This window comes from Hyperolius riggenbachi, chromosome 1 (genome assembly GCF_040937935.1).
Source record: "Hyperolius riggenbachi isolate aHypRig1 chromosome 1, aHypRig1.pri, whole genome shotgun sequence".
In the NCBI taxonomy this organism is placed as follows: domain Eukaryota; kingdom Metazoa; phylum Chordata; class Amphibia; order Anura; family Hyperoliidae; genus Hyperolius; species Hyperolius riggenbachi.
Window position 1 is genome coordinate 517,511,809 of NC_090646.1, and position 16,974 is coordinate 517,528,782.

The 16,974-nt window shown below is 45.8% G+C and overlaps 1 protein-coding gene across 3 annotated transcripts in view; it reads right to left on the reverse strand.

Moving 5' to 3' along the window:
* LRRC43 (leucine rich repeat containing 43) overlaps window positions 1–16,974 on the reverse strand; it is a 65,610-nt gene that overhangs the window by 38,038 nt on the left and 10,598 nt on the right. For all 3 annotated transcript variants that reach the window (XM_068271615.1, XM_068271614.1, XM_068271613.1), the window contains exon 2: window positions 8,189–8,431. In XM_068271615.1, coding sequence (XP_068127716.1) covers window positions 8,189–8,431 — 243 coding nt within the window. The remainder of the gene's footprint in view (window positions 1–8,188; window positions 8,432–16,974) is intronic.

The following is a 16,974-nucleotide window of genomic DNA, read 5'->3' on the forward strand; positions in this document are numbered from 1 at the left end:
CAGTCTTGCACTGTGTTTATTGAAGGGACACTGTGAGCAGTCTGTCATCTTTAAACTCCAGTGCTCAACTGATGTATTCCCAAGGGCCCTGCTTTCATGTGCAGACTTGGAAGAACAATGCGGCTGTTTTAAATCAGTAGCAGCAGAAAATGAAATTAGGCTTGATATCATCCTACCAAATTTGTACATATAGGCAAGGCTGATGGGATTATAATACTTGAATGCCTCTACAGTCAACATAGAGGAAGACTGCAAGCAAGATGACAACGCAACAGAGGAGGGCTGGCAGCAAGGAAGAGGACATGAGACCTGAGATTTCTAGCAAGAGGTGGGCAGAGGAATAAGAAGGAGGGTTGCTAAGAAGAATCCTGATGACTTCTACTAATATTATGAAGAAAATATTATACAACCATGTGTGGTTTATTGACTTTACAAACAATGTTTAAGAGCATCCAGCTACTAGGTGATTTTATCTGGTATGAGAAGAACTGCACCAATTCTCATCTTAAAGTGAACCCGAGGTGAAAATATACTGAGATAAACAATTATATTTATCCTACTCCTAAAAAATATATATATATATCTTTTTTTAAGTATCTCAAGGCTTTCTCTTATATTTAAACATTTACAATATAGGTTGAATGTTTTACTGTCTCTAATCAGTGGCAGCCTATTAAGTGTCACAGAGTTAGAAAAAGGTCAATAGTTCATGTATTTTATCTCTTCCCTGCTCTCAGAAGTTGTATTCTGCCATTTACTATATTCCCGACAAGCTACCGACAAGACAGAAGATGTCATGTCCATGCTCAGAAATTAATTCTTTCAGGCAGCAAAATAAAACAGGTAAAACAGCCTGCTTAATAATACTGTATGTTTTGTACTGTACTTACACATGTTTATCTCATCATGTCACACAGAGGCGTTCCTAGGATCCTAAGAGATCCGAGGCACTTTTGGGCACTCCAGACGGAAGATGGGTGTGGCCATGCACTGGAATGTGGGTGTGGTCATGGGTGGAGCCAAATTTACATGAACTTAAAGTGGATCCGAGATAAACTTTTACTCATTGCATAATTGTGTTCCTTTCATATAGTTTATAGGGCATTCCTCAAGCCAAATACTTTTTTTGTTTTGTTTTAATACTCTAATTCCCTATAAACTAAACAAGCCTCGCCCACAGCTCCTTTTGTGCCTTAGCACTGTAGCAAGGGCTTATGGGAGCTCAGTCTGGGCTGGAGAAGAATGAGGTTACTAGCCATTGATTTCAGAGGCAGAGGGGAGGAGGGACGAGAAGAGGGGACTGAATTGACACAGAGGCAAGCTGATAGCATCTCCAGCCCTCAGCCTGTGGTAATGTGACAAACAGAACATGGCTGCCCTCATTGATTCACAGGAATAAATATTCATAAACTTTTGAAGCTGTTTGCAGCTAGATATGCTGTGTAAACTATCTAAACTTTAGATAAAATATATAGACAAGTTACTTGTTATAGTTAGTTCTTCATCTCGGATCCGCTTTAACAATGGTCTAAGTAGGCCTGCCTAGCAAAATTTTGGATGAAGTCCTCCTCTCCATTAATACAAAACAAAAATGCAGCATATCACATAAATAGGCAGTGTCACTTAAACATAACTAGGCAGAGTTACCAGGCTTCTGTGCTGGCTGGTCTGGCTTTCTGCTGGGTGAGCTGGTCTGCTGCCAGTCCCCCCATAGCATTCCCTAACCTTCTAGTGGACTCCCTCCCCTGGCTCCCACGGGCCTCTCACTGAGATACCACAACTCCTAGCATGGTCCCATAGAAGAGCCACAGCTCCCTGCATGCCCCCATAAAGGCATCACAGCACCCAGCATGGCATCACAGCACCCAATATGCCTACATAGAGGCACCATAGCACCCACCCATTGCTGTGTGCTGTGGTGCCATGCTGGGTGCTATTGTGCCTCTATGGGGCATGCTGCATGCTCTAATGCCATGCTGGGTGCTGTGGTGCCGTGCTGGGTGCTGTGGTGGCTCTACTCTGCCTGGGGGACATCCGGGGAACCACAAAATAGATCCGGGGCACATGCCACTGATCTTTGGGGCTAGCAACGCACCTGATGTCACATATTGCCTCGGGTACACTTTAAATTCTCATTCCAGATGCACAGTGCTTTAAATTATCTTTTTTTCTGTATTATTCCCTTTGAATCCCTGTGAATGTAAAATTTAATGTGTGCATTCGGAATACCTGATTGATTGCTTGTAATGCGTAACTTAGAAATGTAAAATGAACGTCCTCGGCTGTGCTGCAATTCAGATGCATTGGGAAGGGATATTGTGACCTCTTTCTGCACAAGACACTGGCAAGGATCAACATGAGGAAGAAAGTCAAGTACAGTAGTAGTTTTTCAATTAAAGAAGTAAGTTCTTAGCCTTTGGAGTCCCCTGGAAGGTTCAGTATGCAAGTCTCACTCCTTCTGCTGTGGTTTATGTCTGCCTTTCAAGGCATTTGATTTTGTCTTAAAATATCTCATTAAAAAGTGTGGGAAGCTGTAACTTTTACAATCAGTACCATGTGGTGCTCACTTTCAGAGATGCTTTTTTTTTTCTACTGTGGGCTTTGTGTGACTGCAGATAATCAGTTTTCCCAGTCAGAGTATCAAGGCAATTAGTAACTTCAGATAGCATGGTTGCTGTGCCTGGCTGGCTGCAATTTGTATCCTCCTGAATCATCTTTTCTTTAGCGGAATGGCAGTATTGTTATGGGGTGCCTGAAAGGTGTCAGGTTGCCATTTACTCAAGCAGTCACTCTAGGAAATTCCCAGCAGTAGCTGGCACAGAGAGATGGCAGCTGTGCTCCACCACCGCTGCCAATTCAGGCACAACCCAGTATAGAACTGATAACTACATGTGTTTATCTACTAAAAAGTAAATTAAAGCCACTGTAAAATCCAGATTGTATGATTTTTTTCCTTAAAGAACAAGTGACACCCATGTTAACTTAGAAATAAAAAACACATATGGTAAGTAGATAAATACTAGTTCTACTTACAGAACAGATGTATTGAACTGTCCACGTTATGATTCCTGTGAATTTTATAAAGGAAAAGCAGAGAATCCTATTACAGACAGTTTCAATATTGGTTACCTTTGACCTCCTGACATTTTCTCCCTCACTCTTTTTTTCTCCTCTTGCTAATTGTGTATTCTTTCCCACCCTCCTCCAAGAGTCTTCAGACACTCCCACTGAGGACTATACTAGAAAGTGCACTGTCTTATGTCATTAGAAGGAGGGGAAATAAAGGGAAGAGGAGGAATATATTATAGATAAAAATACCCCCCAGCATGCAACTGTTGTGCCAGCCGATGGCAATGGCAATTAAGGTGCCAGTGCTCCTAAGGTATGTGATAACTCCAGACCATAACAGCAAAAAAAAGTTTTGAAAGTTTTAAATTCAGGATTAGCATCTTTATCACTTAATACACTCAGACCAGTTGCTGTTCAAATTTGATTTTTATGGTGACAATCCAGCCTTTAACCAGCCGGGCGGTATGGACGAGCTCAGCTCGTCCATCACCGCCGGAGGCTGCCGCTCAGGCCCTGCTGGGCCGATTTTCATCAAATAAAGAGCAGCACACGAAGCCGGCACTTTGCCAGCCGCGTGTGCTGCCTGATCGCCGCCGCTCTGCGGCGATCCGCCGCGAGCAGCGGTGAAAGAGGGTCCCCCCAGCCGCCTGAGCCCAGCGTAGCCGGAACAAAAAGTTCCGGCCAGCGCTAAGGGCTGGATCGGAGGCGGCTGACGTCCATGACGTCACTCCGCTCGTCGCTATGGCGACGATGTAAGCAAAACAAGGAAGGCCGCTCATTGCGGCCTTCCTTGTTTATTCTGGGCGCCGGAGGCGATCGGAAGAACGCCTCCGGAGCGCCCTCTAGTGGGCTTTCATGCAGCCAACTTTCAGTTGGCTGCATGAAATAGTTTTTTTTTAATTTAAAAAAAACCCTCCCGCAGCCGCCCTGGCGATCTTAATAGAACGCCAGGGTGGTTAACCCTCTGGGCGATACAATTATATCGCCCAGGAGGTGGCGCAGCACTATTTTTTAAAAATTTTTATTTTTTAAATCATGTAGCGAGCCCAGGGCTCGCTACATGATAGCCGCAGCGCAGCGGCATCCCCCCACCCACTCCGATCGCCTTCGGCGATCAGAGTAAGCAGGGAATCCCGTTCAGAACGGGATTTCCTGCTGGGCTTCCCCGGTCGCCATGGCGACGGGGCGGGATGACGTCACCGACGTCATGGACGTCGTGACGTCAGAGGGAGTCCCGATCCACCCCTCAGCGCTGCCTGGCACTGATTGGCCAGGCTGCGCAAGGGGTCGGGGAGGGAGGGGGCTGCGCGGCACGGCGAGCGGCGGCGGATCGGCGGCGATCGGAAGTTACACGCAGCTAGCAAAGTGCTAGCTGCGTGTAACAAAAAAAATGTATGCAAATCGCCCCACCAGGGCCTGAGAAATCCTCCTGCGCGATATACCCAGAGCTCAGCTCGGGATTATCGCTCAGGAGGTTAAGGAGAGTGAGAAGCATATGGAGCCTGCCATATTGATTTCTTTTTAAACAATAGCAGTTACCCAGACGTCATGCTGATGTATCTGGCATCAGTAGTATCTGAATTACACACATGAAACAAGCATGTGGCTAATCCAGTCAGACTTCAGTCAGAACACCTGATTAACATGCTTGTTCAAGGCCTATGGCTAAAAGCAGGGCCGGCCCACCCATGAGGCGGGGTGAAACATTTGCCTCAGGCGGTACTTCTGGGGGGTCAGCACCTGCCCGTCCGTGGGTGTGGGGGGCTGCCTGAGCTGGAGGGGATAGCGGGCAGAAAGGGGATATTGGGCCTAGCGGCGGGGAGGGGGGTCGGACCTGGGTCCCCCGTCCTCAGCTCCCCTCCAGCTTTAAAAAGTGACGTCGCTGGCTGCAGCTATAAGAGGCAACGGGCGGGGATCACTCACCTCTTCCTCGTTCCAGCGTGCGCTCCACTGACATCACTTCCTGCGGCGTGAGCCCCTGATGAGTGCGCATCCACGAAAACGCGTAGGGCGGAGCTACAGGCGGACAGAGCTGGCGTGGAGGATTGTATATGATATGCTTGATTTTATTGGGAATATGTGAGTGCACTATTTTTATATACATTTTTATTAAAGTGGATGGTTTTACGCTATGTGGAGCATTTCAGTTATTAGGCTGATGTGAAGCTTCTGTTCCTGTGGAGTGTATCTGCTAGAGGCTGGCTGTGAAAATCCCGCTGGGACGCTGAGCGCAGTTGCTGTCTTATAATTTGGGCAGCGAAGCAGAAGGTGAGAGGCCACGTATGCTTGTGGTGGGGCCGTCTGTGATGCACTTGGGAGAATATACAAGGTCTAAAGGTGTGGAGGTGCTATTATTGCTGTCTGTGGCTGGCAGCGATATCACATGGTGAGGACCTGTGTAACCTGGTGGTTTGCGGTGGACACACAAGCAGTTATCATTATTACTTCCAGCACTGGGTGTTGAGGGATGCGGCACTGTTACAATACAGTATTACGCTATGGTTTCATTTCTATTTATTTTTGAGTGACACAACTATAAGAAGATTGCAAGTGCATGTGAGCGCAGCATCTTAAAGGAGAACTGTTATATACATTTTATGCTTGATGATTGGTGCAGCGATCCGTGGACACGTAAATTAGTCTTTGGACTGTACAAAGGACTTTTATTAATGATTTTTGATTTTTTCTTTTATGTCTTTTATTAATTCTTGTCACATTGGGATAGCGATTGTTTACACTATATAGAGTAAGCGCACAAAACATAGATTAATCTTCAGTCCTACTGTATTCCCCCCCCCCCCATCCAGAATGAGTTCTTCCTAGCTGAAATCTCTGATTACTTTAGAACTGCCTGAAGCACACTGACACAGGAGCAGCAAATAAGTTATTTACACTCTATTTCATGCTGTATCTGTACTTTCTGTAATTCTGAAGACTTTTTAGTCAGTGTCTTATGCTAGTGAAGATTGTTTCTGTATGCTGGATGTGCTGGACACAGTCCTCCATAGTAATGCTTACAGTGAAAACTGTTCTCTGTAAATGTCATATTTTCTTCTCATAAGTAATGAAAAGATAAAAAAACCTTTGTATTGCTATTTGTTAGTAATTACTGAAAATATATTTGAAATTTAGAATTTTTGTTAACTTTGACAGTCCTTTTATGCAGTTTAGTGCATGTACCCTTCTGTGATCTCAAATAGCTGAAAGTATGCACCAATCCTAATGAAAGGCTCTTGAATAAAGCCCTACTCTGGCTATCTTCTGTAAGCACAGACATGCGGGAGTGAGGGAGACGCACATTTAAAATAGCTTCGGACAAATTTTGGAGCAGGGTGAAGCTGAAAGACTGTTCACCCTGCTACCGGAAAACTCCTAGGTGGCATTAATGCTAATGCCCCCTCTGAGTTCTCGCAATTTAGGAGAAATCTGGGTATTGGCTATTGTCGGCGGCCAAATTACCTCTTTTTTTTCCGTTTAGCTCTGGCAAGCATGAAAAGGTGAGTTTTAAGAGCTCGTTTGAAGGTATTAGAGGTGGGGGGCGACATTGATGGCTGGTGGGAGCAAGTTCCAGAGAGTGGGGACAGCCCTAGTGAAGTCCTGCAATCATGAATGGGTGTGAGATATGCGCGGTGCGAACAGGTGCAGATCATTGGAGGAGGATTGGTTTGTGCCTGTAGACAAGATCGGAGATGTAGGTCAGGCAGGTCCTGTGCACCGATTTGTAGGTGAAGCACAGAATTTGGAAGTTGATCCTGGAGCAGATAGGGACCCAGTGGAGGGCTTTACAGAGAGTTGTGGATACACTGCGATGGAAGGAGTTGATCAGTCTGGCTGTCTTATTCATTACCGATTGAAAGGAGGCAATTCGGTTTAAGGGGAAGCCAGGTAAAAGGGAATTGCAATAGTCCAGGCGGGAGATGACAAGTGCATGAATGAGGAGTTTGATGGTGTCAGGGGATGGTAGGAGCGGATCCTAGAGCTGTTGCAGAGGTGGAAGTTGCAGGATTGGGTAATACTTTGGATGTGGGGAGCAAAAGAAAAAGCAGAGTCCAGGGTGACACCAAGGCAGCAGGCTTGGGGTTAGGGTGTAAAGTAGTGTGGTCGATCATGATATGCATATCTGGGTGGGGTGCAGCTGTGCAGGGCGGGAATATGAGAAGCTCAGTCTTGTCCAGATTAAGCTTCAGGAACCTGGTGGTCATCCAGGAGGAAATGGATGTGAGGCAGGTGGAGACCTTGTCCATTGTGGAGGAGGAGAGATTCGGGGTAGGGAGGTATATCTGGGTGTTGTAGGCATACAGGTGGAAATTGAATCACATTGAGGGGAATATTTTCTCAGGACTCAGGATCGAGCCTTGGGGAACACCAACTGATAGGGGTGTAGGAATGGAGGAGGAGTTGTTAAAGGATGTTGTGAACTATCGGTTGGAGGGGTAAGTGGAGATTCAAGCTTAGGATAGGTCATGGATGCTTTGGCAACGGCAAGGTTATTGACCACTTTAATGAGGGCTGTTTCTGTAGAATGGGCCAGAGTTAGAACTGAGGAAGTTGATTAGGCATAGGTGGGCCAGGCGTTCAAGGAACTTAGAGACAAAGGGGAGCCCTACAGTGACCAATAAATGAAGGTCCCCCCTTTACCTACAGATGTGATTTTAGTCAGCAGAGTTGTCTTCTAGTCCTGTTCCCCACATGCATCTCTATCCTTGACTTGCATTTTAGCCTGGATTGAATGTTAACACACTGTCAAGTATTAGCAAGATACAGTATACTGTTTGCAGAGTGATACTGATGGAAAATGAGTCAGACAGGAGAAAAGCACCATACGATGGTTAGCATAATACACCTAGAATTTCTCAGTCTATCTATACTCCGCTTCAGTAAGCATCAAGGATAAAGAAGCAGACACCTAATACTGTATGCCAGGAAAGCGAGAACTGCACTATGCATAATATCAATGTGCTTAAAGTCTGGAAAGGGAGAATGTACTGATGCCTGGTCACATATAAAGATTTCAGTAAGTCATTCAATGCAGTCTAGATACATACTGTTATATTTATATTAGTACCTTGTAAAGAGAATTGCTAAATGAAGTACTTGTGTCTACAGTATATCTACCTACCTCCTGGTCTACCACTCTTAGTGTTCGGAAGTAGGAGTAGATGAACTCTTCAGTAATGTTATCAGGACATGTGACTGCTAGATCTCTGATGTGCTGAGCCTCTGGACTGCAGCTGTCATCCAGTTCCCAAGGTGAGCCATGCTGAACCAGAAGGTCTTTCAGGCTGTCCTGATTGTCCTCTTCTGGGTCAGTGCTTACCCAATCTGAAGTGGGTCCCTTTCCAGCCAGCAGACTAGATTTGTTCTGAAGAAAATTAAATCAAATTTCTTTAGATTTTTAACATGCATACAGAATTCAGCTAAATGAACTCCACTCAGCATTATTTGGCTGGCTGTATTGCTTACCATATGTCAGGCCTACTCCTGTGACTACCTTGTAAACACCTTTCACTGAAAGTCAAGGTTTCGGTCCTGTATCCATCTAGATGCAGTTCTGAGCTCAGTACAGTGCTTTGTAGTGTGGTCTATAAGTTGTGGAGAATACGTTATCTGCTGGTGCTTAGAGCAGCATCTTTATGAGCTTGAAAGTGCACCAAGGGCCCTAGACTGGGGATTTTAATCAAATCATTCCTGTAAAGATGGCCATAATGGTAGCTATGATGTACATTCTTGGAATAAAAATCACTCTGACCATAATGTAACCCTGAGGTTAAACCAGTAAGGTCCAGCTGATGGTTGGCAAACACCAAATAACAGACAATTACAATTTTTCTCTAGGTTTGCTGCATCACTGACAATTGTAAGACATTCTTTCACCTAAGGAACATTGCTAGAATTAAGCACTTCATACCTCCCAACCCTGGTCCATGCCTTCATCACATCATCGTTGGACTTCTGCAATGTTGTTTATACATGCCTTCCAAACAAAGACCTGCACCACCTGCAATTAGTACAGAATGCAGCTGCAAGGCTGTTAACAAAATAACCCTGCCATTGCCACATAACACCAACCCTACGCTCACTCCACTTCACTGGTTACTGTCACAAGCCCTAGTGGCTGGACCGCACAATGCCTTCCAATCTGTTTCAGCACACAGTACATGCAATCTGTGGTCGCAATCGGTGCACAGAAAGCGCTGGAATTTTGGCAGCAGACAAACCAGAGGGAGGCGTGCGATCTATTAAACACAAAATACTAGGCTGCCACCATCTCTGTTACCATGGGAGAGAGAATCCCACTGACTGGCTGAATCTAGACCTGCAAATAAAACGGTTAAACTCTCTCTATTTTATCTAGCTATCAACAATAGTAGCGACTCTTCAGAAGCTAGGGTTCAGTTTGTGGGCTGAATAGCAAGGGTAGCTGAACAAATAAAATGACTTTTTAGTTGTTTTATTATTAATGCAATATAAATAATTAATATATACAGAAAATCATTAAAATCAACAATTATGGAGACATTAGTAGCACAGTATGAAAATAAAAATGGAAGAAAATATGTATACTTAAGGTCAGGTGAAATATGTCCTTTCTGGGAAATCTGAACACATGGAAAATGTCCTTTGTTTCAGTTTAGGCAAATGGCCACCAGTCACATGGTCCTCTGGCTGCCTTGATCAGGTGATGGTACACAGGGCAGGACTGCCCCTCCTTGTATGCATCCTGGTTTTATGGAACCTAGTTTTGGGGTGGGACCAAGCCCGCCCCTCTGGTTGACAAACCAATCACAGTTCAAGTCCTTGGAGAGAGATTTAGGCTTAAACTTATAAACCGCTGTAATTCAAAACCGATAAATGCCACATTTGCGCTGATAACAGATTAATACACAGTGGATAATAACACTGCTTAGGAATGGGCTACGAACTCCCACAATCTCTTAAAATGTCCGCAATTTCAACTGCGCCTAAATCTGTTATTTTTGTAGAGATAGTCAGTGGCATTTTGCTACAATCTTACCAAAAAATTACTCGCTAGATTTTCACTTTGGGCTGTCCAGACGACGAAGTCATGCTGTGTTGCTGCCGTTCTGTCTATGGGCCTGCAGTTTCTGGAATAGGCCCCCTGCTGTGGGTTTTCCTGACTATTCCTGTGTATGCTGTCATTCACAGGTAGCTGTGAGGAGGTTAATTACCTGGTCAGAGTTGTGACAGGTACGTGTGAACTGTCTTCTGGGCTCTCTGCATTCTAAAGTAGGTTAGGCCAAATTGTGCTCAAACACACTCAGCTGTAAGTTTATTTTGAACCAGCTAATTACACAAACATTAACTTCACTGGTCAACAAACATATTTCAGGAAAAGAAACAATGTCATTCTGATCGCTGAACTGACTGCACAAATCTAACCGGGAAGCAATCAGAAAGTCGACTGCGCGAATCTTCATGATTCGCCTGCATTTCTCACGGCTGTTCCATGACAGTTACCAATAAAATGGAGGATTCTATTTAAAAATTGGCTTATTGACATTCAAATCCTTGCACAATCTAGGCCCTAAATACCTGAATGATTTGTTGCAACTGCACCACACCTCCCACAATCTTAGATCAAAAGGATTTAATAACCTGATCACCCCCAGGGTCCACCTCAAAACCTTTGGAGACAGAGCCTTCTATCATGCTGCCCCTACACTTTTAAAATCCTTAACACACTCAATCAGGACATCTTCATCCATTTAAGTCCAAACTGAAAAGCCACTTGTTTTGTCTGGTATTTATGAACACCTGACTATTTCCTCTGTTACCCAGTCCAGCATGCAACCATGTATTCATCAGGGACATATCTATGTGCTTTGAGTCCTATAGGGAGACAAGCACTTTACAAATGTTATTGTATTGGATTACTTTTTCCCCTTTTCTCCACCCCAGGCGAACTTATTGAATCATCTCCAGTGGCTGGAGTTTTCAATTCCTGAGCTGGAGTTCTTGTCCTTCCCTTGCAGTTATCCATGCATTGCCTAGGTTTTAGAAATGTTTATTTTCTACATGCTTCTGGTTTGGAATCAGTACAGAAATCACTCTTCTGTGGACAGCTGACTGGGGATTTGTGGAGAATTCAGCAAAAAATGTCCCATCAGTCAGAATACAGAATAAAAGACAATAGATTACAACCAATTAGCCAGCATCTCACTCAGCAAGAGGACTATGAGGCTGCTACCTTTATTTAAAGTAATCTTTTTATAAGGAGCTTTTTATTGTATTTTTCAATATAAGAACATACAAATTAAATAAATGATGTATAAAACATTGTGTGGTTTCCGTTGCATGAAGCTGCTATCAATATTATCTTTTAGATGCTACTCCCTGTAATCAATTTCAAATCAGCTCAACTCCTGGCTACTTGTTACCAGTTCACCAGGTGTGGTACCTGGTGATTAATTAACCACCAGTTGAATTATTATCTAAGCTGCTTGTTAATTAACAATTTCCTATATCCAAGGAGAGACAGCTCAGATGATATCTAAGCATCCTTACTGTTTGAGCTTCCTCCCTGCACTAACATACCTTTCCCTGGTGCCTCCATGACAGCATACGAATAGGCAGTTCCTCCTCCCATTTCTATGCTGTCATGGAGTTGCATGAGGAAAGGAAAATTGCAGAAAGGTAAGTATAAAATTTTCCTGTTTTGGGGGCCTCAACGACCCATTTCTTCAGTCTCTCTGCAACTCTGAGGGTCCCAAAAGAGGAGAATAATCACATAGGGTGAGGAGGTGGGGCCACATCTATAAGGTAATAGTTAAGGCCCATATACACGATGGGAATTGTGCACTATTCGGGGGGCTAAGCATTACAGGAGTGATGTGTAGCAGGCGGGGTAAGTGGGGGGGTCAATGTTATCTCCAGTCGCTCAGCCGAAGTGATTCATTATTATTGGGATGCATTAAAAGGGAAATAAAAACTCGAGACGCTAACATAATATTGCCCCTATTTACACTACGACTAAGGACTTGTATTACTCTGCCAGCAGGGCAGCTTTGGGGAACTCTGATCATGCTGTTGTACAGCTTATCCCAACATACATCCAAAGATTAAAAACTGCCAAACCTGTAGTTACCACAATTAAGAAATGGACTAGTGAAGCTGTAGAAAAACTGCAGAGCTTCTTTGATTTAACTGCCTGGAATATATTTAAAGAATCCTCCAGTGACCTAAATGAATACACGAACGCTGTGACATCATATATTACCTATTGCGAAGAGTCCTGTATCCCTACAAAAAAGTGCACCAGGTACAATAACGATAAACCCTGGTTTACATCACATCTTAGAAAGCTGCGCCTCGATAAAGAAAGGGCATACCGTACAGGCGATAAAGTCCTCTACAAAGCTGCGAAATACAAACTGCAGAGAGCCATTACTGACTAACGATCGGGATCAGCATGCAGAGAGAATCTGATTATTGGCGATCTGCAGTATCACCAAGAATGCAGATATATACCCGATTATTGATGATCTGCAGTATCACCGATAATCCGATATATTGCTAACCTCTGGGCACCAGCAAAAGAACACAATAAAGACAGTAATATAAATCACAGAAGTGTGGAAATCTCCACCACACAGCAATTCCTCAGAGGTGTGGTTACCTCTGAACGGTAACCCCGTGCGTGAGATCCTCTAACCAGGCAGAGTGAGGAATCTCGATCTCTAGCAGTAATCGTCTGCTTGGGGCAGGTGTCTCAGAGAGGCAAGCCTCAGAGATAACCCTCCAGTGGGAGACGTTCCACTGAAGGGAGAATGGTCAGACAGGCAAGGGTTCAGCAACAGAGATGACAGATAAAGTACAAAGACAGAAGGCTGATTCGGTATCCAAGGCAAGCAGGGTCTGGCAACGGCAGATCAGATATGCGAGGTACCGAATCAGAAGACAGAGGAGTAGTCAGAAAAGCAATAAGTCATAACAGATATCAAACAATGCCTAGTCTGAGTGCGAGGTCCTTGGTCTCAGCACCCTGGAACTAGTCTGAATAATAACACAGATTAACAGTACAAGTGAACTGGCTAAGTGTGAATTCCCAGGTCCACCTGGTTCTAACACACTGTAGGATCTGACTAAAGGTCTGAGTGCTTCCACGTAGTGATCGCAACGGCAGACAACCAGCAACTGACAAGCAAGCTGTATATATAGTTGCAGGACTCTGCCGCCCCGCCCGAACCACTCAGCCAATCAGGAGTCCAGCAGGAATCAGCTGATCATCCTGATCAGCTGACACATCTCCTGCTGGCATAAAGGTCCTGACTTCTGGCGCGCGCGCGTTCGCGTAGCCCTAAACCTGTGTGAACTAGCAGGCTCAGCCACACCAGCTGCACGCTGCTGCGTGCAAACCGCCGCGCTGGACGCGGAATCAGCCGCCTGACTGTTGTTGCATGCGGCGGCTTTTCCGCGTTCCGCTCTGCCGCCACACGCTTCCGCGTGCAAACTGCCGCACTGGACGCGGAATCAGCCGCCTGCTCAGTAGTACTCGCGGCGGCTTTTCCGCGATCTCTCACACTGACGCAAAAAAAGATTATTCTAAAAAACTTGAGGAAAAATGTTCCAACGCCGACTCATCCACAATATGGAAATCTCTACATGAAATTACAGACTACAGGAAGAAATCTCCCCCCTCACTACACAACCTGCAGCTGGCAAATGAACTGAATACATTTTATTGCAGGTCTGACACTAGCAACAATAGCTAAACACACCAAGTCAGTCTGCATAATTTACATCTGTGTAACAGGCAAACTGAGCACTCCTCCAGCCAGCCATCGTCTCCACCCCCTGCAGTGCCTCAGTAACTACACAACACAGCAGACCAGACACAATCTGCTAACCTGTCCCCAGATGTGCATGCTCTAACAATATGCCAATCAGATGTAAATAGATTCTTCAAAAGACAAAACACTAGGAAAGCAATGGGGCCAGACACTATCTCTGCGAAATGCTTGAATCTCTGTGCCGATCAATTAGCGCCTGTATTCACAGACATATTCAGAGCATCTCTAGAACTCTCAATTGTTCCTACCTGTTTTAAAAGCTCAAGTATTGTGCCAATTCCAAAAAAAAAACCAAAAACCTACATGCTTAAATAATTACAGGCCTGTTCCCCCGACATCATTGGTCATGAAAGCATTTGAAAAACTGATAATGACTTATCTGAAATCCATCACAGATCCCCTGCTGGACTCTTTGCAATTCGCCTACAGGCCTAATAGATCTGCAGACGATGCCGTGAACATGTGTATGCATTATATACTACAGCATCTAGACACCTCAGGAACCTACACCAGGATTTTATTTATAGATTTCAGCTCTGCATTTAATACCATAATTCCATCACTGCTGCACAGCAAGCTCTCCCAGCTACACATACCTGAATCCATCTGCAAATGGATAACCGATTTCTTAACCGACCGAAGACAGCGTGTTAGACTTGGTAAACTCACATCAAGCTCTCTGACAGTCAGTACTGGAGCACCCCAGGGCTGTGTGCTTTCCCCACTGCTCTACTCACTTTACACCAATGACTGCATCTCCACAGATCCATCTGTTAAGGTTCTGAAGTTTGCAGACGACACAACAGTAGTAGAGTTGGGCCGAACGGTTCGCCTGCGAACGGTTCCATGCGAACTTCAGTGGTTCGCGTTCGCGTCCCGCAGGCGAACCTTTGCGGAAGTTCGGTTTGCCCCATAATGCACATGGAGGGTCAACTTTGACCCTCTACATCACAGTCAGCAGGCCCAGTGTAGCCAATTAGGCTACACTAGCCCCTGGAGCCCCACCCCCCCTTATATAAGGCAGGCAGCGGCGGCCATTACGGTCACTCGTGTGCTGCCTGCGTTAGTGAGAGTAGGGCGAGCTGCTGCAGACTGTCTCTCAGGGAAAGATTAGTTAGGCTTAACTTGTTCCTGTCTGGCTGCATACCTGTTCTGTGAACCCACCACTGCATACCTGTGCTGTGAACCCACCACTGCATACCTGTGCTGTGAACCCACCACTGCATACCTGTTCAGTGAACCCGCCACTGCATACCTGTTCAGTGAACCTGCCACTGCATACCTGTTCTGTTCAGTGGACCAGCCACTGTATACCTGTTCATTGAACCCACCACTGCATACCTGTGCTAGGAACCCACCACTGCATACCTGTGCTGTGAACCCACCACTGCATACCTGTTCTGTGAACCCACCACTGCATACCTGTTCAGTGAACCCACCACTGCATACCTGTTCTGTTCAGTGGACCCGCCACTGTATACCTGTTCAGTGAACCCGCCACTGCATACCTGTTCTGTTCAGTGGACCCGCCACTGTATACCTGTTGTGTTCAGTGAACCTGCCACTGCATACCTGTTCTGTGAACCCGCCACTGTATACCTGTTCTGTTTAGTGAACCCGCCACTGTATACCTGTTCTGTTCAGTGGACCCGCCACTGTATACCTGTTCAGTGAACCCGCCACTGCATACCTGTTCAGTGAACCCGCCACTGCATACCTGTTGTGTTCAGTGAACCTGCCACTGCATACCTGTTCTGTGAACCCGCCACTGTATACCTGTTCTGTTTAGTGAACCCGCCACTGCATACCTGTTCTGTTCAGTGGACCCGCCACTGTATACCTGTTCAGTGAACCCGCCACTGCATACCTGTTCAGTGAACCCGCCACTGCATACCTGTTGTGTTCAGTGAACCTGCCACTGCATACCTGTTCTGTGAACCCGCCACTGCATACCTGTTCTGTTCAGTGGACCCGCCACTGTATACCTGTTCAGTGAACCCGCCACTGCATACCTGTTGTGTTCAGTGAACCTGCCACTGCATACCTGTTCTGTGAACCCGCCACTGTATACCTGTTCTGTTTAGTGAACCCGCCACTGTATACCTGTTCTGTTCAGTGGACCCGCCACTGTATACCTGTTCAGTGAACCCGCCACTGCATACCTGTTCTGTTCAGTGGACCCGCCACTGTATACCTGTTCAGTGAACCCGCCACTGCATACCTGTTGTGTTCAGTGAACCTGCCACTGCATACCTGTTCTGTGAACCCGCCACTGTATACCTGTTCTGTTTAGTGAACCCGCCACTGCATACCTGTTCTGTTCAGTGGACCCGCCACTGTATACCTGTTCAGTGAACCTGCCACTGCATACCTGTTGTGTTCAGTGAACCTGCCACTGCATACCTGTTCTGTGAACCCGCCACTGTATACCTGTTCTGTTTAGTGAACCCGCCACTGCATACCTGTTCTGTTCAGTGGACCCGCCACTGTATACCTGTTCAGTGAACCCGCCACTGCATACCTGTTCTGTTCAGTGGACCCGCCACTGTATACCTGTTCAGTGAACCCGCCACTGCATACCTGTTGTGTTCAGTGAACCTGCCACTGCATACCTGTTCTGTGAACCCGCCACTGTATACCTGTTCTGTTTAGTGAACCCGCCACTGTATACCTGTTCTGTTTAGTGAACCCGCCACTGCATACCTGTTCTGTTCAGTGGACCCGCCACTGTATACCTGTTCAGTGAACCCGCCACTGCATACCTGTTCTGTTCAGTGGACCCGCCACTGTATACCTGTTCAGTGAACCCGCCACTGCATACCTGTTGTGTTCAGTGAACCTGCCACTGCATACCTGTTGTGTGAACCCGCCACTGTATACCTGTTGTTTAGTGAACCCGCCACTGTATACCTGTTCTGTTTAGTGAACCCGCCACTGTATACCTGTTCAGTGAACCCGCCACTGCATACCGGTTGTGTTCAGTGAACCTGCCACTGCATACCTGTTGTGTTCAGTGAACCTGCCACTGCATACCTGTTCTGTGAACCCGCCACTGTATACCTGTTCTGTTTAGTGAACCCGCCACTGTATAGCT